The sequence below is a fragment of the Stigmatopora argus genome, chromosome 11 (assembly GCF_051989625.1).
Source record: "Stigmatopora argus isolate UIUO_Sarg chromosome 11, RoL_Sarg_1.0, whole genome shotgun sequence".
In the NCBI taxonomy this organism is placed as follows: domain Eukaryota; kingdom Metazoa; phylum Chordata; class Actinopteri; order Syngnathiformes; family Syngnathidae; genus Stigmatopora; species Stigmatopora argus.
In genome coordinates this window covers 13,662,403-13,687,109 of record NC_135397.1, presented here as the reverse complement: position 1 = coordinate 13,687,109, position 24,707 = coordinate 13,662,403, and the positions used below count along the sequence as shown (strand labels likewise).

Genomic DNA, 24,707 nt, shown 5'->3' with positions numbered 1-24,707 from the left:
ATATATCGTATATAGTATATAATATATAGTATATAGTTTATAGTATATAGTTTACGGTATATAGTATATAATATACAATAGTATATAACACGTTTTTAATGAAAATAAGCGTATTTCATCATAAATTATTTATAGGGCATGTGAGTGTAATTTTAAATTAAATAGGGGCGGGTGGTTGCGCTGATTGGGTGCCTCCGTCCAGCGTGGTGGGTTTCAACAGGGGGATGTTGTTCTCGCTAGATGGAGGTCCCCTCTCACTCTAGGCCGACTACTTTCCTGGTTGGGTGCAGGGCGCAAACTGGTGGGGGGATGTGGGTTTCAGCTTTGGGCGGGGGGTCGTCCTCTTCCACCTAGGGGCGTCTTGGATGAGCGGGAGGTCTCGTCTTCCTTAGGGGTCCTGAGGCGCGGATGGTGTTCCAACAACCATGGCCATGAGCTGAGGGGCGCACTGTGTATTTTTTTAAGATATGATCGCGATTATATATGTCAGATTCAAAATAAAAATATTTATGGCATAAGTTTGCCTACTCGGCGGCCCGGTGGTGCGAGCGGTTAGCGCGACGGCCTCACAGCTCTGGGGTCCTCAGTTCGAATCCAGGTCATGTCCACCTGTGTGGAGTACTCCGGTTTCCTCCCACATTCCAAAAACATGCATGCTAGGCTGATTGGACACTCTAAATTACCCCTAAGGATAGATCCACCCCCCGCGACCCTAATGAGGATAAAGCGGTTCTTAAAATGATCCTGCGATAGTTCTAAAAAGCCGCTAGAGGGCAGCAATGTAAAAGAATGAGAGTTGACCATAGAGTAGATAGTGTTCACCAGTGTAAATGACTATGTGAAAGATGGTTGCAAAAAGAAACTAATTATGCAAATCAGGACACTTTAGGACTACTACTAATGGAGAAAGCAGTGACAACAAAAATGATACAGCTTATAGTTCTGCCATTTTGAGAATACTGTGAATGTCAATTATGCCTACACTCCAATTTCATCTCATCTCATTTTCTGAACCTCTTTATCCTCATTAGGGTCACGGGGCATGATGGAGCCAATCCCAGTTGTCTCCGGATGCGGGGGACCCCCTAAATCGGTGGGCAGCCGATCGCAGGGCACAAGGAGACGGACAACCATCCACACTTACACCCACACCTAGGGGCAATTTAGAGTGTTCAATCAGCCTACCATGCATGATTTTAGAATGTGGGAGTAAACCGGAGTACCCGGAGGAAACCCACGGGAGAACATGCAAACTCCACACAGGTAGACCGACCAGGACTTAAACCCAGGACCCCAGAGCTGTGAGGCCGAAGTGATAACCATTCGCCCCACTGGGCCGCCCATTCCAATCTGCTGTAAGATATTTTCCAACTGCCAGCCATGATGTGTCAGTAGGCTGTCAGCCTATATGCAGAATATTCAAACTGGTGGATAAAGTTCCAGACTCAGATGGTTCTAGCGATAAGTCTTTGAAATTAGCCGAAACATTTATTCATTCATTTTCTGTACAGTTTGTCCTCATAAGGGTCCCAAGCAACTTTGGGCACCAGGCAGGGGACGTCCTGAAATGGTCGCCAGCCAATCGCAGGGCGTAAGGAGACAGACAACCATTCATTCTCACATTCATACACTCCTCCACCGGACCACCTGAAAAAAAACAAATTAATACAATTGAAATGACTAAAAACAGATATACACTCCTGTTCCATTGCCCAATAACAATCTAAACCAATGTGCTAGCCACTCCTCCCCATTCTGCAGGTGTGAAAATGAAACAGGTATAAAAATTTGGTAAACACAAGAGTAGACACAAATATGTAACACCAGATACAATCGATACAAAATTGCTCTGGGAAGCATATACTGTATATTTTTTTTCAGTTAACCACTGAATGTACGCTTAGATTGAAAAGAAAAAATGTTTTAAATCGTACAAGTGGAGACTGCTTTTGGCTCCAAATTCTACAGTTCCAATACATATCTGCAGCAACATATTTTCATATTGTCTTAGTTTGTGTTATCATTTTCTGAAAATGCAATGAAGCCTAAAGATGGGGATGGATTCTTCTTCATATGGTATTTTTGGTCAAAGTACATCTTGCCATAATCACTTGAGTGCCTACATTTTGCTGCACAAGTAGCGTGTCCTGTCTTGTGGGATTTACAGATAGTTATGACTGTAGTCACTGAGGGCACTCTCTGTGGTTTAGTCCATAAAAATAAAAAAGGGTTTGTGACCCCCCAGTACACTCTCCATGGACAGATTAAAGTAGTGACCTAGTTTTATTGGAGTGGACTGGGACTAAAAGCAAACCTCTGCCCTTGGCCAACCACACTGGAGATTATAAATAATAATCCAAAATGGGCAAAACCGAATTGGGTATCTTGACATTGGGTGCCCGGACAGGCAGAGACATCCTGGGCCAGGACAAAGCGACTATAAACCATGCAAAAAAATGTGCTCTGTCACCTTTTCTTCTCTCTAATTGGTTGCCATTGACGAGGAAAGACGCGCAATTCCATTTTAACTAGTCAAATGATTGGCCATCTTTCGGCGTCAAGGGCAATGATAGCATTAAGGCAAACTTAAAAAACATTGAGAATGTACATGCACATTTACATGTACACATACATATACATGTACATGTACATACGCATACGCATACGCATGCGCATACGCATACGCATACGCATACGCATACGCATACGCATACGCATACGCATACGCATACGCATACGCATACACATACACACACATACATACACATACACACACATACACACACATACACACACATATACATACACATACACATACATGTACATATAAATATAAATGTACATGAAGATATACATATAAATGTACATGAAGATATACATACACATATCCATATTCATATACATATATTATACATTATAATTGCATAATGACAATAAGAGCATTCAATTCAATTAATGTAAATCAGTGTTTTTAACATAAAAATGTAATACTTTTTTAATAAAAATATCAAAGAAAATGTTAGTTGATGAGTTACATGAAAATGGTGCAGCAGTTCTCCTCTTCGATTCCCACTTGGTGACTATGCGATTGTGTGCGTGAGTGGTTGTCCGTTTGTTTCATTGTGCCTGCGATTGGCTGGCAAGCAATTTGGGGTATCCCCCCATTGTTCGGGATTGGCTGGGATAGGTTCCAGCACCCCACGTGACCCTTGTGTGAATGAATGAATGCAGCCCAACATATGCAATAACTAAAGGCAACTGCAGCATACGGCATGGCATTTATTCTTTTATGGATTCAAATGTGACAGGCTTACTAACAACACACTTTTCTCTTTCTTTACTTTTTTTAAATAATCAGCATTTATGGTGCACATAATGGGATAGGCTCCAGCACCCCTCACGATCCTTCTGAGGATAAGTGGTAAAGAAAATGAATTAATAATGCATTCAATTAGTATTTTTTTAAATTGTAATGCATGCTGTCATATTACATTTTTCTTTTGTATTGAAGGTTCCTGTCAATGCAGCAAGGTGGTGGGTGGATTAAGTCGGGTGGGATTTACCCAGGTACCAAATACAGAGCCCACCAATGTGTGCATTTAGTGTACTTTGGATTTGAGTAATCTGAAATGTTCCTGGCATGTGTTCCCCAGATTCCGCATGTTCTCCTGACTCTTAAAAATGCAGCCTTCCAGAGACATGTAGCAGACCAAGAGCCAAATTCATTCCCCACGTTGACATGGCTCCTTGAGCGGAAGCCAAACAGCACGCGTGATGCCGCAACTTGTTCTGGAGTGTAATCCCACCATGTCATGTTTTGTTTAGAAGAACAGATTTGTCAGATTCGGTACCATTATAGTAGTTGAAATTATTGTGTTTAATGCGGTTTAATGAAACACCTTTGCCATATTCAACATGATACTGAAATGTGATTGCTATAAATTATTTTTCAATTACATATTTTTGGTTGGACGAGGGGTTAGCGCGTCGGCTTTACAGTTCTGACCTCGAGAGTTCGATCCCTGTTGGGTCCTCACTTAATGGAGTTTGCATGTTCTCCCCGCGCTTCAGTGGTTTTTCTCCAGGGGCTCCTGGTTTCCTCCCACATCGCACAAACATGCAGGGTAGGCTGGTTGAACACTCTAACTTGGCCCCAGGTATGACTATTAGCATGAATGGTTGTCCGTCTCTTTGTGCCGTGCAATTGTCTAGTCACCAAATCAGGGTGTCCCTCACTTGGTACTAAAGTCAGCTGGGATAGGCTCCAGCACCCCCCGTGTCTCTTGTGAGAATAAGCGGTACAGAATATGAATGAATGAAAGTTGTAGGTCATAGTGATGGAGGATAACATTTTTAACATTAAATTAAAATTCATATTGGTCAATTTTCTTCCAACATCAACTGTGCATCAACCTGGCATATGAACAGGGTTGTTTTCTAACACTTTTTATAGACACCATTTGACGTTTATTAGCATTAGAATCATTACTAGATGCTATTTCTGTTGCTATATGTGGAATGTGCACACAAGAGGCACAATTAATGCACACTTGGCCACGTCCATTGACGACAAATAATCCACATCAATGACGTGGTCAAGCCATAAGCACGTGTCTGACTTTTCCCAGCAGGCACCCCGCTGCTTCCGACAAAGGTCAGCATGATATGAACAGCCGGCTTTGTCTCTGATTTAAAAAAAATGTAATTCCTTTCCCAGCTTTTTCCCAATAGGTGCTGGTTTAAAGCAGAGCTTTCAGTTTACTCACATGAAAACCAACAGAAGCAAAACCTATGCTTCTGAACATTTACATTGACTTGTTGCATCCATGTCATATACAGCCGTTGTTATTTACACGGATGTACGATGTCCGCATAGACAGAGACTGTGCATTACAAGATGAGGCTGGATTAGATCACAGTGGGTTAATCTTTGGGCCTGCCATCTGCCAGCACCATGAGAATTAAACCTGAAGCCACGGCTTCCAACGTACAGACGGGAACAAGGTAGCTCAACTTTGACGTTAGGCTTCAATGTTGGAATGACAATTTGTGTCTGACCACTTCATTTGCTGTTTCACTACAGATGATAGCAATAGAAATCCAATATGTTGAAACCTGAAGAGCTGGTAGCAATTTTTCATTCGTTCATTTTCTGAACCGCTTTATCCTCACTAGGGTCGCGGGGTTGCTGGAGCCTATCGTGGTTGACTTCAGGCCGCAATTTTTCGCACAATACAAATTAACTGGATGTGTATTGCTGTCAATGGCAGCGATTGAGTTAAATACTAAACATACTCAAGTTGTTTATATTGATTATAAAGTTGATTTTACACCAGCACGAGAATGGAGAGTTAAAAATTCTGACACATTTTATTTTTTTACGTACAGCGAGTTTTTATGTAGACCAAGATATCAAACAATGGTGATGTTTACATACAGGTAGTAACCCTTTCAAAATTATGGTTTTGGCACTTACCGGTCATGCAAGTTTTCAATCTTTTTTTTTTTTAAACATGATGACTTCTTCCTGGGTCAACCCTTTTATTAAGTGAATCTTGGTCTTTGGAGTAGAGAAAGGGATTCTTGCTTCCTTAGACATGCCTTCATTAGTGTGGAGACACATGTCCTCATTATTGTGGTAGTTGACTTGATCAATGAAGGGACACCACAATCATTTTTATTTACTATGAACAAAATGTGTTTTTATCCATCACTCTTGGATTTTTTAGATGTTAAAAAAGTTCCTGTTTTTGTATCAACCTGTACAATCACAATTATGAAGCGGAATTGTTTTAAATTATTTCCTAATACACATTTTACTGTATGTTTTGCATTACTGTTATCCTCGTCACCGGAAGTGTGACATTTTAAATTTAGATTATGTTCATTATAAATTAAGAATTCATTAACAGGCACCATCCATATCATTGTGCTGACAAAGTTAATCATTTGTACCTGGTTAGACTTTTTGCAAACTCTCCAACAGAGTTGTTTACCGGACAGCGGATAGAGCCAAAGACAGGATTTTGTGTGCTGTAAATTGTATATTTCAAGCTTACTTTGGCTCTTGGGATAGGTTATCTTAAGATGTTTGCAGAAATTACTTGTGTTGCTGCAGCATGCAACACGTTTTTCACACATTTGGCATTTTACACTAACTTTATCGATAGATGGAAAAGAACCTCACACCAAACTTTGCAATTGTTGGGCCCATCCTTACCACAGGGTCCTCATGGCCAGGAAGTCATCCTTTTGGCAGTGGGTGGCAGTGGATGAGTACAATCAGTTACACTACTGCCAAGGGCCCACAAAATTTAAACATTTTAAACAAATTGTAGCCAACGGTATGGAATTACTGATGACAACTTCGGCACGAACCGTGACCACTTGCGTGCTTGCTGAGGTCAGTGCTCCCCGCCAGCCAGCTGTTTCCCTTCCACAAATCTCTGCTAAAGAGAGAGATGCTTCTCATTATGTTGAAAAAGCTTTGCTGACATGTTTGATGAGTTCAGTCGAGAGGCAAAACATCTAAATAAAGCATTGTCTGTGCTGAAAAAAAGCTATGGTGAGTAGGAGGTATTTGGCACTTCAGCGATGCGTAGTTTGAAGCGTGGTCACCAGACACCCTTACAACATCTGTGAGCCATTGTGCCGATCTTATTTTTACCCAATTTTGAAGCAATTTTCATTTACTAATGTTGACTTCCACTCGTGTATCTATTTATACTAATACAACGTGTTTTTCTTTCACCAGGTTTATAACAAAATAGCAAAAACTTTGTTTGTAGGGTGGACAAAAACTAAAATGAGGTGCTCTGTGTTCTTTGAAGTAACATCCTTTTTAGGATGTGGGAGATAACTGGAGTACCCGGAGAAAATCCACGCTAGCCCAGGGAGAACATGCAAACTCCATACAGGAGAGCTAAAAAAAACCTCATTAATTAATTCTTCTTCCATACTGCTCATCCTCATAATAGTCACAGGGGTGCTGAAGCCTTCCCAGCTAACTATGGGCAGGAGGCAGCATGTAAACAGAATTGTTTGCTAGCCAGTCGCAGCAACGACATAACTTTATTTTTTTCTCATTTTGGCTAAGGAAAAGATTTTCCACTTCACTTTGTATCATGGAAACATATTGCCACCATGACAGGACAATGTTCCACATCACGTCATTATGTGATCTACACCACTGTTGCAACTGCAACCCCCCCGAAAAATAAATAAATAAACATGATTCTGCTTGAAAACATTAATTTAATCCTATCAGATCATTCTCTGCTTTCATCTGCATCATCCTCTGTTTTATGATTCGACTAATTGGAGCAAATAGTGACTTTTTTCCCAAGTGCAACAGATGGTTGTAGAGTGCGCAGCAGATGGTCCACAACATCCAATAACCTCTGGCACCGAAGTGAAGCTGGGCGTTTGATAAATCCCTCTTCTTTGTCCATTGCGCTTCATCAAGCTTTTGATTTGTCAGTTATATTAAAATGAATGTCCAATCTCTATGAACTGGGTGGAGTGGCAGTGAATGATCATATTTCAGTTCTTTTGATGGTGGTGGTTGTCCAATCCACTTTGACAGTCCTCATTTGTTGACAGAACCCTCAATCATAATGAATTGGACGTATAGTCCGAATAATGTCACCCTATAAATTAATGTAACGGGCGGCCCAGTGGTGCGAGTGGTTAGCACGTCGGCCTCACAGCTAGGGGGTCAAATGCAGGTTACGTCCATCTGTGTGGAGGTTGCCCGTTCTCTCCGGGCCTGCGTGGCTTTTCTCCGGGTACTTCGGTTTCGTCCCACATTCCAAAAACATGGATGGTAGGCTGATTGGACACTCTAAATTGCCCCTAGGTATGGATGTGAGTGTGCACGGTTGTCCGTCTCCTTGTCCCTGTGATCGGCTGGCCACCAGGCTCCAGCACCCCCCCGCGACCCTAATTAGGATAAAGCAGTTCAGAAAGTGAGATGAGATTAGATGAGATAAATTAATGTAAAGCATGCAGCAAACGTTGGGCTAAACTATACTGTACTTTGCTTCATTCTAGTACATTTCATTACAACATTACAACTGGATGCCGTTGAGTATAAAGTAACAGTCTATCATTACAAATGAGATGTTTGCTTTTTTTGTGGTTGTTCCCTCAACCACTAGGCCTGTTTTGTTATGCTTAGAGAAACCTATCTGGACTTGAGCAGTACCAGTAGGCACTCTTAAGAAGTGTCATTGGATTAGCCGGGAGCATATGCCTTTAGTTGGCCAGCAAACACCTTGAGAGGCGCACCTCATGCGCTCGCCTTCATGGTGCGACCTCGTCTTTTGACGTTTTGAAGGATGAAGCATGTGAAGATCGCATATTTGCCACTGCTTTTTGCTTTCTTGCACGTCTGCTTGGGTAAGTCCATGATCATTATGAACAAGTCAGTGTAAAATATGAGTTTTTTTTCATCGGGGCTGTATGGATAATGACATTGATAATTAGTTGATTATATTATGTACACTGAATTTCTCCATTTGATTTGTTATTAGTTGTATTTTCCGAAAAAAAAAGTCATTTGGAATCCGGAGTAGTAGTAAGAAAAATCAAAATATTGCTGTTACAATGTTACTTGTCATTCGAATGCCTGTAATGTCGGTAAAATGTGTTGATTTGATTTAATTTGATCAAGCCCTGTCTTTGGTTGACTCCTGCACCTATATACGTACAGTATTTATGGATTTCATAGGCTCACTAATTTTGGGAAGTTATTATCTAAAAAAAAAATCATTACTCCCCCCAAAAAAGATTTGTATGATTATTACAGATCTAAATAAAGAAAGGTCTGATGTAATTCGCCTTTAATCCTGAAGTGTTAGCAGTTCCGCCATCTAGTCTAGAGTAATAATCACCTGGGTAGAATATCGCGGGAGGTTAAGACACCTATAGTAGAAAATACTCACCTTGTAGAATATTACTTTAATACACGCATAAAGCATAGTTGTATTTATTCAAATGCTAAAAGTTCATTTGGTATTTTATGGTGATAAACTTTTTAATAAACAACATAAAAAAAGTAATTCCAGAAAATGACTGGCCAACATCGGAGTAAATATTTCATCAATGCTTGCAATATTTTTGCCTATCAAATGCAAAAAAAGGCTGCATGTGTAGTCGGTGTATTTGAGATACATTTTGTATTTGTTATGTACGCTTCGGCTGCAAAGCAAAGTGGGACCCAGGTGCAGGAAATCAGGCAGACAAAAGAAAGTGCTGGAGCTAAAATGTAAGGTTTAATACAAAACGCTAACAGAAAAAACTTTACAAACTCAAAACTAAGAAAAAATAAGAAAGAAACAAACTGAATGGGGAAGCATAGTGACGAGGGGCCACACATCGAGGAAAGGCAACAGAAAATTAATCGCAAACATACGTGAATGCACTACATGTGCTTCTCTTTCACTAAATAGTTCATGACACATCCGAAAGAAGCTTGAATAAGTTATTGTACCATAAATCTTTCTATTCCTTTGTTATGTCCCGCAGCACAAGCAGACTTTGCCCCATATTTCTTTGACAATGGACCATACAGCAGCCACGGCAACATGGCGCTGTTCAGCCTCTCCGAAGACACGCCAGTCGGTGAGGTGACCTGCTACATGCAAATAAGCGTACTATGATATTCCTGTTCATATATCACTGTCAAACACGCAGCAGATGTTGTGTGCCATGTACAGTATACGCTCACACACTTCCTTTGACATCTGCCAAGGAAAGCTTTTAATAGAAGCGTTCCCGATCAAACTTTCCTTTTTTTTATTAGATTTTGTAAACACCACAAAGTTTGCTGGTGGGGCATATTTTCTTCAAGAGGCTGTCATAAACTTAACTTAATTTAATCAATTGCTGAATAATCATACATCATTTTTACACGTCAACAATTTGGCTCAAGCATACATTTGTTGTCTTTTGTTATATTACAATGAGCTATGATTCTTATCATTCCTTTCCAAAGCAAAAGCAGATGTTTTGGGATATCCTATTTTGAGTCATTACAAAGATGATCAGTCTGTTTTCATTGAGGACTGCAGAAACGAGACAATATTAATTTTATGAAGCTTAAAGAAGAAGTCATTTTTAGGTATATAATGCAGTGGCGGTCCGTGAATTTTCTACCGACGCCTTCAGCTGTCTGGATCAATCCAACCTTCAAAAATTATTTTATGTCTATAAAACGTCTAATACAGCTACAGCTTCAATAATCAATAATAACCTCATACAAAAACCAAAAAATCCTTTTTACCTGTACACAGTATCCATCCTCCTTTCTTTCCTCCTTCTTTTCTATCACCATCGAAGCTAATGCTGAAAGTCGAGCCTGTCCTGTCGTATTTCTGGAATACGTTTTTATTTGATTTAGTAATGAAAATGTTCGTTCCCGGTTGTAACAGGCTTGCTTGCTTCGGAGTTGTCCGACCTTTCTTAATGAAGTCCAGCTTTTTTTCTTGAAAAGTCTGTCTTGAAAATGGCTTTGACAGTAAATCTGCAAACAAATCCATTTCTTCTCCTCCTTCAGCCATTGCGGGTTGACGAAACTGCTATTCAACACAGCGATATATTTGCTTGTGCAGCTCGCTCCAGATACAGTTTGGTAGCTCTGGCTAGTCCACTCTATCACTAGCCAATCATAGTTGGTGAAAGCGATGACGTATCCCTACGCCCGCGAGAAGGCATCGGTGTCGCCAACTCGAAATCTGATTGGTTAAAGCAACAGTTTTATCGACGGTTGTTTTATGCAGCAGAGCCTGCAGAACTGATTGTGAAGGCCTCAAGGCAGATTTCTGACCCTGGCAACAAATAGCTGAAATGTGATTGGTTAGATGCTTAAACCTGAAAATACACATCTGGAATCAGCACAACCAGGGGAAAAGCAATGAAAGGAAGCTGACAGACAATTTGGAATTATATAATAAGTAGTCATGGACAAAACATAATTAACATCAGTCTGTGATTAAGATATTTTTTTAGGCCAGCAGAGAAGGCCTTGCAGGCCCTGACGGTCTACCACTGATATAATGTTCCTAAACAATTAATGGACTATCATTCCAGTTGTCGATACGTTTGATAATCATTAGTGCATCGTGGCAGGCTGAACTTGATGTTTTATATTGTACTTGACTTACTGTCTAAAGTGTGAATTTGACCTTAGGTACACAGATTTACTGCCTTAATGGCACTGACCCAGAAGGGCAGGAGGTGAGCTATGGCCTTTCCTTCGATCCAGGTTCCAAGGAATACTTCAGGGTCGATCCCAAAACGGGAAATGTCACCTTAGCGCAAAAACTGGATCGAGAGGTAAACTTGAAGATGGAAAATTTAGGAATTCATAAACGAGTTATGGGAAAAACGTTGGATATCTTTTTTCCGGATCTGTTCAGATAGAGGATTCCTTCGATGTAATGGTCAGCATCACCGATGGGAAGAGCAAAGTAAGAGGCTACTATGATGTCTTTTCTCTGGTTGCCACTTTTTTATTTTATATTGTCCGCTGCATGGTAAAATGCTTGTTTGCCTAAAGTTCTTGATTTAATATCCTCTGTCTCAGGTTGTGGAAAGAGTGACCATTTTTGTTATGGACGCAAACGATGAGAAACCTGAATTTCAAAACATGCCTGCCATTACTGATGTCCTTGAGGTATATTGGATTGTGATATTTTAGCCCTTAATGCATATTTTGAGTTTGAAATTGCAATTTAAAACAAAAAAATCTTCATTAAATATTGTCAGAGTGTGTTGACCTCCACGTAGTATGCAGTGTGAAACAAAGAGAGACAATTTGTGTTTTTTAATTAGAGTCAATAAAGAAAATCAGTGACCGCATTTACAACTAAAATCAACCTGCAAAGGCAGCCATTGGTAAAATGGTAAAAATAAACACTTTTATTCAAAGTTTATGTTTACAAGGGTTTGAAGTAATTCAAGATGGTTAGAAAATTGAAATTAGTTATTAAATAGTTTTATGCAATATAATGAAGTTGCATTTGTTTTGTTTTGGTTTTTTGTGCAGTTATTATTTGTGTTTGGGGGCTGACAGCACAAACAGGGGGAGAGAGAAAGGTTTTATATAGGACAGAAGTTTGGCAGTTTTAATTCCAGTTATAGTTATGGAAATATTACTTTTGTAGAGTGTTTAACACCTATGTCCAAAGAACGGCAGGGGGCCAACTGTGGCCCTCTGCCCATTTTCTGTTGGCCTGAAGTGAATTGGGAAAATATCATTCAATATGGCACACACAAGAAGCTAAAATTCTGCCTACATTCTGTGGCACATCAGTTTGTTTGTTTTTATTTTTTTGTAACTTTAACAGCTTAGGGGTCAAAACCTGCAACATGTTGAAATCTCTATAGAAAACTAGAAGTTAAGTATTTTATTTTACATGAATACATTTATATACATATAAAATAATAATAGAAATAATAATGATGAATTGAGCTATTTTGGTGAGATTTTCTTGACTTTTTAAAATTTTCTGGACATTTCTCTCTTTGTTCTAAAAAAATAATTTCAATTGTAAATAAAAAATATATTTTGTTGGTTGTATCCCTTAATTCATTCACCTCTATTTATCATTACGTACATTTTTGTTTAAAAAATGAAAGTGAAAGAATTTTGTGTTGGCCCATGCATCCTTTGATTTTAAAGCAGCCCTCAAACTAAAAAGTTTGGACACCTCTGGTTTAACATAATCAAAGTTTATTCATTTGTTTTTTCCTGTATTTGGATTGGACAAATGGACAAAGAAACAATTTTTAAACCATATTGCCTAGTCTTATGTGATGATCATGTTTCTGTGCCATTCACTGCGATAGAATGCCAATCCATTGGGTCATTCTAGTTCCCTCTCCAAATGGATTGGACATCTATCCCAGAAATATTTTCTTTACATTCTGTCACTTGTATCTAGACCACAGAATCTGGAGTCAGCATCTTCAAAGCCGAAGCAGTGGATAAAGACACAGGCTCAGGAGGATCCGTCACCTACTACCTCCTGGTAATCGGCAATGGCCCATCTTATATTTTGACACATTTGCACCCTTATTGAATTAATTTCTACTTCACCATGATTCATATGAGGCTGTGACAATGATTTGCCTAGTGTCATAGTGAGCACTTATGCATTAGTTGTTTGGATTCGCATCACAATTATTTTTACGCCAGTGCGGCCGATTTGGCCACCTTTGACATTAGTGTGCACTTTGGGGCTTTTAAGAGCATCTGGGACAGCTTTCACCTTCATACATAGAGCATATGGACGCTTTACATCCAGATGGACAAAGGGAAGGGCACTATGTGGCCTAGTTCAAGCGCCACCTTAGGGTACTTGCTCACGTGAGACCTGGGGTATGAACTCAGAGGATTTGACTTATGTGACCTTGTTTTTGTTTGTTTTTGTTTATAAATCCTGCTTTTAATGTGATCTGGGTTGCAGAATGCACAGTCCAGTTTGTTTGCCATTGACCGACACAGTGGAGTCATTCGAATCAAGCCGGCGGAAAGACTGGACTATGAGAAAACCAAGACACATTTTGTCATTGTCGTTGCAAAGGTAGACGGTTGATTACAATATTATTTTGTATTCAGAGATAAAACTTTCAATGATCTAACACGTAATTTAAATATTGTGATAAATAGTAACACTAACCCACCTGATGGTGCAGTGGTTCTTCTGCCTGACTTTGGTGTGGGCAGTCTGGGTTCGATTCCCACTCTGTGGCAGTGTGACTTTGAGGGTGAGTGGTCGCCTGTCTCTCTGTGTGCCCTACGACTGATTGGCGACCAGTCTAGGGTGTAGTCTGCCTTTCACCCAAAGACAGCTGGGTTTGGCGCCAGCAACCCTGACAACCCAGATGAATGAATGAATACAAATAGCCCTGAAAAATGAAGGGTTCATTAAGTGAGAATTGTGGTTTTTTTTATTAGTTATAATTAATGTCCGGCGGCTTGGGGAGCAAGTGGTTAGTGCGTTGGTCTCACATTTCTGTGGTCAAGGGTTTGATACCAGGTCCGGACCTTCACATGGGGAGTTTGTATGTTCTCCCTGGGCTTTCGTAGGTTTTCTCTGGGAACTCCGGTTTCCTCCTACATCCCAAAAACATGCAGAATAGGCTGATTGAACTGTTTAAATTGTCTGAATCTGTCTCCTTGAGCCCTGAAATTGGGTGGCCATTAATTCAGGGTGTCTCCCGCCTCCGGCCCGAAGTCAGCTGGGATAGCCTCCAGAACCCCCCGCGGCCCTCGTGAGCATAAGCGGTTCAGAAAATGAATGAATGAATAACAAGCAATTTCTGACGTAATTTATTTGCACTGAGACCGAATCTAAATTTAAGAAAATAATTATAATTCAAGATTGCTCGAAAAGTATTATCTTTTTACATTCCAAATAGGTCTGAAGCACATCCAAAAATGCCATTTTTATCTTGTCCCACCACCTTAATCATCACATTGATTTCCAAATAAAAAAGTTACATTTAAATTCAAATTGAGGATCCCTGTTTCTGTGAATATGTCAAGTATATAATATTTACACTACAAATGTCCCCACTTCTGAAATGCACATACGAGGGGAGAACATGATGGACTGAAATGACGAATCTCCTTGAGCCAGCCTGATTCCACAGAAAAGGGAAAACAAAAGTGGGAGAAGGAAAACACAACTCCCATTTCTCTCTTATCGATGGGGTGTAATTGGGTTGTCAGTGTGTAATTACAATTAAGTCTATTTTGCTTCTTTCTACATCTGATCAACAACAACAAAATTATATGGGACATGAAATGTTTTGGGAACCCATGAAACCAAGAGCAAAATGAATGGCCACAATTCAGTATGTTTGACTGAGTATGTGACTCTTTGTTAATTTGTACAAAATATTCATTCATCCATTTTTAACACTGCTAAACCAGGTCAAGGTCACAGGGTGCTGGAGCCCATACCACCTGACTACAGGCGAATGCCAGACTACACCATGAACTGGTCACCAGTCACTCGTAGGGCAAACACAGAGACCGACAGCCATTGGCACTCACACCGCCACTGAACGGGAATCGGTTCCATGCCAAGACAGGCGAATAAACCACTGCAAGGTGGCTATAATCTGCAACAAATTCAACATATTTATATCATTTTTTTCCAGGATGGCGGAGGCACTTTCAACGGCAAAGAGCAGTTTTTGTCGTCTTCCGCTACTCTGACAATTAATGTGATAGACGCACAGGATACGCCGCCAGTTTTCATTGGGACGCCTTACTTTGGCTACGTTTATGAAGTCTCACTGGCTGTGAGTTATCTCCTTTGTCCATTCCAATCCATTGCTTTTCCTTGCAATACTCAAATCTACCTGTCATTTCCACCTTGCAAATATAATGTATTTTAAATAGTATGTACAAAATAATAGGTAAATGATTCTATGTATCTTTTTTTCAGGGGTCTGAAATATTCACTGTTTTTGCTAAAGATGGTGATGTGGGAAATCCAAATCCGATTCGTTATTGTTTTGTTGAAGGTAAGGCTCACCTGGAGATTTTTTCTCTTAGCTATTTATAAAAGAATATTTCCAAGAAATTTGTGTCATGTTTCTTGCTATTTTTGTCAACATATTTTTATTTGTTTAAAGGTGACGATGGAGTTTTTAGCATCAATGAGACTACTGGACGCATCACCCTGATGACAAGTCCCATGTTTTTAAAGAGAGAAATTTTTAACATTAAAGTCAAAGTAAGTATACTTGCCAGTGAATTATCAGGTTTCAGTTTTAATTACTGTGATACATGTCCAATCCCTTTAATTATGTCCTTAATTATGGGGTAAGATGGTTTACCACACATTGTTGCTAGCCAATATAGATCATTTTTAGATTTACAATACAATAGATTGGAATTCTGCTTCATTGGCAACATGAATCAGCAAAATTATTTTGAAGTAAATCATACATATAGAAGCATAAGCAGCAGTATTTTCAGTGACTATAGAAAACTCAACAACATTACTGTGCTATATTAAACAATGATCGCTGTCAGGTGATATTTGATTCCTTGCCAATTGGAAAGTTTAAAAGACTCAATCTTGTTTTTATTCTTGGATTGACAGTACCCCATTTTTGGTTTGGACTCAAATACAATGGACCCTTGGGGTTTGGTGCAGTTCCTATTCACATTACAATTTAGTGCAGGAGTCCCTGGACTTGACAACAGACCCAAGTATGTGCAAATATTGTTCAATCACTGGGACTCTTAACTCAGTAAAATTATGACTAAGAAATCAAGGAGCTGTGATGGTAACCAAACAACATTTCCAATTACAACTTGTGGCTGCAAAAGACTTTAAGTCTGGTTTGTATCTACACCATCCCAAAAGGTACACACCAAAAACATTTGGGGTTTAGTCCAGACCAAGCAGTGTAGGTGTGAAATGTCTTCATTCATAAAATCATGTGCTGTTCAAGTTGGTATTATACATACGAAAATCACGTTCTTAATTGCATCCGGACAATGTCAGATATTTTTTTAACTCTCATTGATTACACTGTAAAAAAAAAAAACATTAGGGTAAAGCAAAACTAACAATATGTAAAAAATGTATTTAAAAATATCAATTGTCCATACTATGGTGAAAATATAATTTAAAAATGTTCAACATGGCCTAGTTTGAACTCCTTTTTGCAGGCATCTGAAATTAGTTCCACGGGCCGTCTGCTGGATTATGGTGAGACCACAGTGGTCATCCGGGTGGTCGACCTGAACAACAACCCACCGACTTTCTACGGCGAAAATGGCACCCAAAGCACATTTGAGCTGACCATCTATGAGCATCCTCCAGAAGGGGAAATCCTGCGGGGCCTTAAAATCATAGTCAACGACTCGGATCAGGTTAGCACGCCGCCGCAAAGAAAGAGTGGTGTTGCACAATATTCTTTATCTGCATTTAACCATTTAACTAATGAGAAAGAGATTGAATCAACGCGGTGACCTTTGTGTCTATGAGACGCCTTTGAGCTCACAATCCTGTTGAAGCGCGCAAATTCAAAGCTGAATGCGGCATTTTGTCAGCTTACGCAAGTCCCACTGGAATTCCGTGTACTTACGTTAGCTTCATTAAAATGTAATACCATTCCAGAATAGGGACGTACTTACTTTTGTATCATGTATTAGCAAAAATTGGATTGCGCTGACTAGAATTGTATTGATTGTTTCCTGGAATGATGTTAATAGTACTATGCTATGCTTTTAGTGTGATTGAAATAGCTGTTTGCTGCATGGATTATGTTGTCTATATATGCCATTCCCACAAATAGTGGACAGGGATGTTTATTTTCTCAGGTCGAGGCTGTTATGTTATTCTCGGCCATATCAGATACTTAGTGAATAGTGGGAATGAGTGAATGGGTTAATGTAATTCCACTATTTGTACACATATTAGAGTCAACTCTGCTCTGAGTGTGCTGATGTTAAATTTTGACTATTGTCTGAGAAGTACCAGCACAAATTCCAGTACAGCAGTTGAAACTGGAGTTGAGACAAATTTGACACCAGTGGCTGCTTCCCCGGTGAGCAAAGTGTTATGTACATGTAGGGAGCCAATGCAAAATTCAACCTGAGACTTATTGGGCCTGGAAGAATGCTGCGGGTGGTCCCGCAGACGGTGCTGAACGAGGCCCAAGTCACAATCCTGGTGGAGAATTCAGCAGCCATGGATTACGAGAAAAATCATTTCCTCACGTACAAGGTGAGTGCATTGTAAACCACCAATTTTCCCAACAGTTGTCATCATTTTCATTGCAAGATTGTCTCTTTCAGCTACTCGCCGTAGAGATTGATACACCAGAGAGGTTCAGCTCCACAGCTGACATTATCATCCATCTATTAGATACCAATGACAACGCGCCTAAATTCTCCTCAGACTACTACATAGCCCGAATTCCCGAAAACTCACCTGGCGGCTCCAATGTCGTGTCTGTTTTGGTGAGTTGCCTGTCATCCCGTCTAAAAATACACCCATATCAGCACACGTCACTGCCATGCTTGATTTGAACAAAATTCAGAAAGAGGCTTTAATTCCCTAAATGTAGACTTTTGGTGCTGAGTTAGGGATAATATGTGAAAACATGTAGATAAAAGCTAGGCAGGGGGAAGCTGCCAGATGGCTATCGCTTTCATTTAGTTGTGTAACACCAAATTCCCTCATTTTTCTTTCTCTTTATTCTAAGCCTGACAAAATGTGTGCAGACATGGTGTCCTCCAAACAAATTCAATTTCACGTTAAGTCTCTGTGAATTTTTGTGAAATACAGCCGTCTTATTGATTCGAGCCATTGAAAGGCACTAACTTTCCTACTAATTTCATTTAGTTGTCTTTCACATGAGCACTGTGTGGGCTCTGAGTGATGCTCATAAATCCCCCTGTTGCGTGAACACCAGGAGAGGCTCGCATCCCTTGATCCCAGGCAATTTCAATCAGATAAAAGAACAGCCAACAAGTGACCTTGCACACACGGAGACAGTGAACAGACCCCACTGATGCAACAGATTATCTGATGACATGATGACGTGATGATGACGATGAACAGATCTTTTTTACGTATGCCTGACGCCACCTCATTTCCATGCCAATCATTGTGTGGAGATGTGATAGTTTCACTTCGAGTCTTTTCTATCAAAATTTCCCCCCAATACACTTAACTCATTTGCTGTGGTTGACAGCAATGAATGGCCAGTCTATTTAGATGGGTGTCAACCCAACATAGTCAAAAATGATTTATGATTGTCACCTTCTATGACAACCAATAAGTTTACGTTTTCATTTTTTTTTCTGTTTTCATATAGGCAATAGACCCAGACTCTGGACCGTGGGGTGATGTGACGTATTCTATCTATGGATCTGGGGCTGACTTGTGAGTAAATTGCTAACTTGCTCTGTTTTAGCAAATGATAGCTGCAGATGTTTTTCTGAGGGTTTGTTTGTTTACCTCGGCTCAACTTCAATCAAATTCTTGTACAGTATATCTACTGTAATTCTACAGAATCCAGATTCAGGTGGGATCATTGACCATGCTAAAATCTTCTCAAAGAGTGTATCTGTGACTTGTATAATCATAAACAACTTCTTTACAGTAAATGTTTTGGGGAATGGAAGATGGAGAGAAGATTGTGTTTTCACCCATGTTGCTTGCATTTGGTAATCCCATAATAGGATTGGGGGTGAAAATAGATTGTTGTTTACTTGTAACACTCGGGTTATGCCAAAGTCAACCGAGAGTAACTTGAAGCATCAATCTCATTATAAATCAGCAGGGTTACTGCTTCACACCCATTCCTGAAGGTTTGAAAATGTAACTTTGGTGACAAAACAGCATGTTCTTTCAATTCATTTGCGTTGATGAATTTAAATTAAGTGTTATTCACAACATTGCTTGATTTAAATCATTATCCCTTTATCAGCCTCTTAAGACACAAGGAGAACAATGGACACTTGTTTCGCCCCTCTAGCCAGTTTCTTGGAGATCAGTTAGATTTTGAAACCGTTTTCATCCGTTTTCAGATTCTTTATCCAACCTTCCACTGGAAGCATCTACACACAGCCATGGGCCAATCTGGATGCGGAGGTGAGGTCCAAGTACAACTTTTACGTCAAGGCGGAAGATGCTGAGGGCAAGTACAGTCTGGCTGAGGTGTTTGTCACCGTTCTGGACCTGAATGACCATCCACCTGCCTTCAATGAAAACTTCCTGGAGAAGACCATGGTGATTGGCGCACCAGTCAAAATTGAGGTAATGGTCTTTGCTATAGCAGGTGTAAGCAAACTTAAGGCGTATTCACACCAGGAAAGTACATTGCTCACTTTCTTGGGTCCGGACCAAAATACATTTGGTCTGGACTTTTTGGTTCCATTTTACTTTGCAATTTTTGACAACAAATCTATGCTTGTGCAAACGTTGTTCAATCATTGGACAAAACGGTCTGGACGGGGCAACATGGTAAAATAAGTACAAGTAAAGAATCTTTGAGCTACAGTTTGTAGCACTTCTGCTCATATTGATATAGTTCGTCAAACTACAAACATTTGCAGTACCTTTGGTGAATACGAATGTATTGATGGAACGCGGATTTTATCGAGAAATATCTGTCTCCTCGTTTCTCCATGTCGATTCCCGATTAATGTTAGCCGACATACAGCTAACAACTTTTCCCCTAATATTTGTGACTACAGGATCCTGTTACGTGCAAATAGGTGTGTGTGAGTTCGGTTTTAGTCCGATACATGGTGTGGTTGCTTTTCACATATAAAGCAAACGTTACCACCATCCACTTGGAATCGAACTGACACGGTCTCTTCTATAAGATCTCAACCAGATATTTGGTCCGCACCTGAGTTCGCTTGTTTATGTACACACCATCCCAAAATATGCACATCAAGGACTTTTTAGGTTTGGTCAAACAGGGCAGATGTAAAAACACCTTTAGACACTAGACATATTCATACCTTTCCTTATGGGTGAAAAAATTCTTACTATATGCTAAAAATCTCAGGTGTTATGTTAGAACAGGAGCACAGAAATAGTGGACACCGCTGACCTAAAAGCTACACCAGCATATACCATTAACTTATAAAAGCCTTTCTGATCCCAGGCTGTCGACGACGATGCAGAGATACCCAACAACGTTATCGAGTACGCCATCATGAAAGCTGACCCTGACAACAACATCTTCGACATCGACGCCGACACTGGCGAGATAAACCTCAAGTCATACATAAAGTCAATGGCCATCATTAGGAACATAACCAATCAGAGGGACTTCACCTGGTCGCTGGTGGTGCAGGCACGTGACCTCGGACAGCCATCGTTCAGCACCACCGCCGTGGTGAAGATCGACATTACCGAAGCAGTAAGTAGCCATGTAGCTTCATCAAAAAAAAAAGAAAAAGGTTTGATTCCTAAAATATTGGTCAATTGCCGATCGCCATCAACGGCATTGAAGGGTTCACTGACACAGGTCATCATCATTGTTGTGCTACTGTAATATCACCCTTTGAGGATTGCTGTTTTAGAAAATACTGCACAAATATGCGTAAACATTTTAATGTCTTATACACTTGATATATATGAGAGGAATTTGTCATGGGTTTTGCCAGAAAAAAAACACAAGTCAAGGCACAACCGTTTTAAATTATTGGGAGTTTTTGCAGTTGAATCTTGGACAGTTGGATATTTTTACATTATTATCTCATCTCATCTCATTTTCTGAACCGCTTTATCCTCATTAGGGTCACGGGGGGTGCTGGAGACAATCCCAGCTGTCTCCGGGCCAGAAGCGGGGGACACCCTGAATCGGTGGCCAGCCGAGTGCAGGGCACAAGGAGACGGATAACCATGCATACTCACACCCATACCTAGGGGAAATTTAGAGTGTCCAATCAGCCTACCATGCTTGTTTTTGGAATGTGGGAGGAAACTGGAATACCCAGAGGAAACCCACGTAGGCCCGCGGAGAACATGCAAACTCCACACAGATGGACATGACCTAGATTCGAACCCAGGACCCCAGAGCTGTGAGGCCAACACGCTAACCACTCGTTCCACCGGGCCGCCCACAATTATTATTATTCCGATATTTTACTTTGAAACAAAAAGTCAGTTTATAAGTCATATTCACCAAGGCAGTATTTGATTGCAACTATTTGCAATGGCAACTTGAACTTTACGTCAGCTGACCATACATTTGTTTATCATCATTTTATAGCCTCATCATAATTTTTTCTTAATCAAAACCAGGATCTCTCCCTTTTAACTAGTATCATTATCAAAATATTTGCATTTGTATTGATCTAGAATGCCATTCTTTTGTGTGGGAAGATCATCTTTTGAATTTGGGCAGAGATCAGAATAGTCTGAAATGAGGAGGGTTTTTTTTCAAAACACAACATTTAATTTAGACTCACTGCTCCATAAATGCAGATCTGAAAGACTTGTTCTCAAATGACATGTTTAGATTTTAATAGCACTTCTATCAAACCCATGTAACTGTGGTGCTGTCTTACAAGACCTCTTATCACGTTGTCATGTTTTTAGGTCAAATCCAGATTTGTGTCGTACTTCCTTGGACTAAGGAAACGCCCTGGGGCTGTGTTTGGGATTTTTATGACCGCCGTCACCTTCGCCATTTCCCTCACAATCTTCATTTCTACTCTCATTTACTGGAACTCTGTGAAAAAGTCCCGTGTCAAACCTCACGGCAAGATCAGAAAGATTATCAGGAGGCCATGAGTGAAGCTTGCCTTGAAATCATCAGCGCAAACATTAACTTTTATTGTTTTTCTTGACTTTTTTGGAACTATTGGATAGTATTTATTTGGTTCTATAGTGAGCTGTGTCTGTAAAGGAGTAAAGAGCACAATGTGACTGAAGATGTTCCCATTCTCAGCAGTAGTTTCCTGGATAACCTCTCTGATCTTGTCTTGAAAAAAACAAAGCGACGTCATAATGAAATCTAGACTTAGAGTGTTTTCATTAAAAGCGCATGCAGTATATTTTTGCAACCTTTGCTACTTATGGCAGCTTATTTAATTTCGAAGTGTTTTAAACGCCAAATTGTGAATATGTGTAAATAGAGGGAACATTAGGAAACGTTTGACAATGGATGTCCATTCTCCTTTTGCTCTTTTACAGACCCAACTCAAAGGGGGCCCTTTGGGATCATTATTTCTAAACAATAAAAATAAGTCCATGCAAATCATAGGCGTGCTTGTAGGCATCATCGGCTTAATGGTCACAGTCACAGTCATCATCTCCACAATTACTTTCGTACGCAACAAAAAGTCCAACCGGGTCGTGCCCAATCGCCGCATCAGGAGACGGCCCCGTAACGAAAACGTTTGGACCTTCAAAAGCCCCTTCAAGAAAGGGGAGAACCCCGAAGAGACGTCCCAGGTGGAGCAGCAGGAGTCTGACACCCGAGACGTGGGGGAAAACGTCAACTATAACAACAACGTGGGCAACGTCATCAAAAACTGGCCCCCACCACCTCCATGCGCCCCACCCCTTCCGCCTCCCCCACCACCGCCCCATGTGCCCGGTGAGAGGAAATGGGTGGTGCCCACCGTCTCTGCCACAGTGGTGGCGCGCCCAAAGAAGAAGTCGACGGCCCACGACACGGCCAACAAGGCACTGGTGTCAGAACTCAAAATGAGACTGGAGCAGAAGAGGATGCTCTATCACTTGTAGTGCTGCAAGTGCACATATGAGTCTACATAGTACCGTGCTAAAGTCGTTGGTCACCATGAGATATTTTCCTGTCCTTCCCTGGTGAGAAGTTTTCTCACACTGCTGTATGCATAGTACAATTCACACCATCCATAGCAAGTTTCTTGAAACTGCATAAGCGGAACATTTGATGTTAGCAGCACTGATGAAAACAACAAACTAGAGAAGGCAGGACAGGGAAATTTCAAGGGGGTTCATCGGAACTCAAATGTACAATCAAAAAAGTGCGACATCAGAAGATGTTTTGGAAAGTGATATAGCCTTACCCTTAATGAGATGTTGAGTATGATAATCTTCCACTGAATCAAGCTTTTGGTATATTTTATGGTGGTCTGAGACCTTTGCACAGTTTAACATGAGTGGCCATTTTTCTACATAGCAAGCATGTTACTCTGCTTACAGCCTCGAAACGTTTGTCGCTTGTTCTTTTTGTGTCTAAAAGTCTCTCGTCAAGGACGGAAGGCACATTGAGACTGTATTATTTGGGTTCCAACCAATCTTCTTACGGGCAGATTTCACTGACACTGGTGCTGGCTAAAGGGATTAGCCTGAGCTGGTCGAAAGGAAGGAAACCACAGTGATCCGGTTAAGATCATTTTTAATCCCAACTGCTCACAGGTGCACAACACAGTCATGGAAAAAAATAACAACATTGGTTCTGCTGTGTCCGATTTTGGTTGTGTTTTTGTCAATAAAGTTATCATTAAATGTTGTATTATTGTGTCTAATTATGTGTTAATCGCACAAGACAATTACAAGAAAGAGTTTAACACTTGCAATAATTAACTTGTTCAAAGGCTCCAGTGCCTTCTTCTGCAAGTAGAGAATAAAACGTCTCTTTGCACCATCAGAAACCAGTTGTTTTCTACAGGACAACCAACCGAACTATTTTATTTATTATTTTATTAATTGTATTTATTTCTGAGCTATATGCCGCCTGATGGTGTAAGGCAAGAGTGTCAGACTCGGGTTGGTTCCCGGGCAGCATTAATGTCTACTCGATTTCATGTGGGCCGGACCATTTTAGATATAATATTTAGATATATTTTTTAATAAATTGATTAAAAGAAAAGTCCTGAATATTCCGTTTTTTATAGATCTAAAAAAATGTTTATTTGAGCTTTTTTTCGTAGTAAGGGAAAATCTCTTTTAATCATTATGTTCCATATTAAAGTAGAAAATAGAAAACATTTTTATATATTTTTTGATTTTACAAAATGATTTTTTGAACTAAGATCACAGAAAAAAATTATAAAAAATTGCAATTATTGATTTAAAAGGGGGAAAATCAGGAAATATAATATACATCTATAATCTTCATTTTAATTTGATCCTAAAACAGAAAGTCGGCACTCATGATTTACTTTCCCGGGCCACACAATATGATGCGGCGGGCCAGATTTGGCCCCCAGG

The 24,707-nt window shown here is 40.1% G+C and overlaps 1 protein-coding gene across 1 annotated transcript; it reads left to right on the top strand.

Annotated features, from left to right (window-relative positions):
- The first annotated feature begins 8,324 nt into the window (after window positions 1–8,324).
- Window positions 8,325–24,007, top strand: cdhr1a (cadherin-related family member 1a). Its single transcript, XM_077613645.1, has 17 exons — window positions 8,325–8,400; window positions 9,529–9,624; window positions 11,192–11,337; window positions 11,421–11,471; window positions 11,588–11,677; window positions 12,948–13,034; window positions 13,473–13,589; window positions 15,175–15,318; window positions 15,465–15,543; window positions 15,655–15,755; window positions 16,703–16,906; window positions 17,610–17,762; window positions 17,834–17,998; window positions 18,859–18,926; window positions 19,574–19,802; window positions 20,662–20,919; window positions 22,701–24,007. Exons 1-17 carry the CDS (start codon window positions 8,340–8,342, stop codon window positions 23,253–23,255), a joined length of 2,604 nt encoding a protein of 867 aa, XP_077469771.1. The 5' UTR covers window positions 8,325–8,339; the 3' UTR covers window positions 23,256–24,007.
- The last annotated feature ends 700 nt before the right edge of the window (window positions 24,008–24,707 follow it).